The following is a 2,257-nucleotide window of genomic DNA, read 5'->3' as shown; positions in this document are numbered from 1 at the left end:
CTCCTTCCTCCCCGCGCTGTCCCCCCACCATCATCTGACCTGGAGAGCTTCCTGTCTCCTCACCCCTGGCTGCCGCAGCCGTGCCTTTGCTGTTACTTCTGCTCCGTTTGCGACTGTTGTCCCTCCATGGGGCTGCCGGGATGAGAAGGGGCCTGGAGGCCCCAGGGGCTCTGCTCAGGTCCCCCCCATCCCCCCCCATGGCCACGGCCACCAGACGGGCAACTTAGAGGTGCCCCCAGCCCTTTTCCCCAGCCTCTGGGTTTCGGTCTCGCGCCAGGAGGGTGCTCCATGTCCCTGCTCCCGCCTCCCGGCCCACCACCCGATGGCAAATTTCTTGCCCCGCCGCAGGCAACATGGACCGGCACCACTACGAGACCTTCGAGAAATTTGGGAACGACACTTTCCTGCTCCACCTGGACAACGGTCGCGGGTAAAGCGGGATGGAGGGGAAACAATCTTGGCAAAGGGGTGGGGGGAAACCGCGGGTCTTGCCGAAACATGCCGTGTTGGGCTCTGAGCTGCGGGGCGATGCTGCCCTGACGCCGGCCAGTGGGCTTCTCCCCCCAGCTTTGGCACGCACTCACGCGACGAACTGTCCATCCTGGCCCCCCTCCAGCAATGCTGCAGGTAAGGGGCTCCTGCCACCCACCCCGGAGCTGCTGTCGGGGAGAGAGGCTCCCCGGGTTGAGACCTCTCCCTCCTCATCTTGGGCAGCATCAAGAAGTCGACCTACCTGCGGCTGCAGCTGCTGGCCACCCAGCCCTACCGCCTGAGTGACCTGCTGCGGGAGGCGCTGGCCGCTGACCCCCTGGCCCCCGTCCTGGCCGAGCCCCACCTGCGGGCGCTGGACCGTCGCCTGGGGAAGGTGCTGGCGGCGGTGGGACGCTGCCTGGCCAGGGCGGCCCGCCCGGGCCAGGTGCTGGTGGATGATGTGGGGTCACGGGTGTGATGGGGGGCTCGGTACCCCACTGGGTTGGGGTGTTTTGGCACGCTGCCGAAGGCGATACAGGGACCGGCGTGCAGCTCTGACTCCATGTAGCGTCAGCTTTCGGCGGCACTGGAGCCAGCGGTGCAATGCACCAGGAAAGCAGGCTGTAAGGATAGCCGGGACAGGGAGGGTATTTAAATAAAAAGCTTGGCCTAGTGGAGAAGTCACAAGCTGAGATCTCCCCCACCAGGGCTACTTTCCCAGCCCTGGCCTGTCCTTGCGTGCCTGGACGTGTCGCTTCAGCCCTCCAAAACCTTTGAGGAAAGGGTAGGGATTTTTCCTGCCTTTCCCCAGCAAGAGCTGTCAAACTCAAGCAGTTAGCAAGCTCCTTCTGCCCGCCCCCCTCCCCCAGCACAGCAATGCCCTGGTGACCCCCAAAAAGAGAGCTGAGGCTCCCCACTGCTGGTGTGGGGAAACTGAGGCACGAGTTGCCAGCCACTCTCCACTTATCCCTGCCCCGCTCTTCCCACACCCACCTGAAAACCCCCACGGCTCTGGCATCACCGCCTCCGCTGCAGCACCAGGGGTGCAGCAAGGGGGGGACAAGCCCCACTCTCACCCCCAGCATCCCCCAAATCCCCCGAGAACTGCCGCCGGCTCCCTCCCCGCCCGAAAAAGTGGCTCTTGGGAAGGGACGGATTGACCTGGGGCCGTGCACCCTATTTAGTGCCTGGTGGCTCAGCACCCAGCTTATCCACTGAGCCTCATGGGGGGGGGGTTAATCCACAGCAGGGTTACATCAGCGGGGGCAGGTGCCATCGCTACGGCCGCTGCCAGTGTCCCCAGGACGGGGCACAGGGCTGGCATCAGCACGGCCAGAGATAAAGGTGCCACCGGGGAGAAGAGTTGTCCTCCGACCTGGCTGGTCACCTGCAGAGCGATGGGAAGCCACAGGAAAGGGTGAAAAGGGGTGGCTGGTGCAGCGGGAGACGCAGCTGCCCTGGAAAAGCCAGGCGGAGATTTAGGCCAGAATAAAAAATGGGCTCGAAAGGGAGGAAAAAAAAAAAGGGGGAGACAAAGAGGATCTGTCCGCGTTACACAACGGGGCTGGGGACTCTGAATCGGGGTTTGTTGTGGTGTGCCCTCCCCCCCCCAACGCTGGTGCCAAGTCCTCCTGCTTCTGCCCTGGCTTGTGCACCAAACCCCAGCAAGGGGAGGAAAAGGTTTCAGGGCTGTTTTGCAACAGGTTACTCCCCTTCTGCCGGTTTCATGTTTTTAACCCTTTCTATAAATGCCTTTTTGCCGCCATACCCAAAGCCGGCGGGGCTG

At 63.1% G+C, this 2,257-nt stretch overlaps 1 protein-coding gene across 1 annotated transcript in view; it reads left to right on the top strand.

Moving 5' to 3' along the window:
* Window positions 1-949, top strand: part of LOC103907867 (extracellular serine/threonine protein kinase FAM20C) — a 10,304-nt gene extending 9,355 nt beyond the window's left edge. Inside the window, 3 exon segments of the mRNA XM_009290106.2 lie at window positions 349-430; window positions 568-627; window positions 715-949. Coding sequence (XP_009288381.2) covers window positions 349-430; window positions 568-627; window positions 715-949 — 377 coding nt within the window.
* Window positions 950-2,257: the final 1,308 nt, after the last annotated feature.

Source organism: Aptenodytes forsteri, unplaced genomic scaffold, assembly GCF_000699145.1.
Source record: "Aptenodytes forsteri isolate BGI_AS27 unplaced genomic scaffold, ASM69914v1 Scaffold284, whole genome shotgun sequence".
Classification (NCBI taxonomy): Eukaryota; Metazoa; Chordata; class Aves; order Sphenisciformes; family Spheniscidae; genus Aptenodytes; species Aptenodytes forsteri.
Note: the sequence above shows the minus strand (reverse complement) of the source record. Positions and strands in the feature narration are given on the sequence as shown.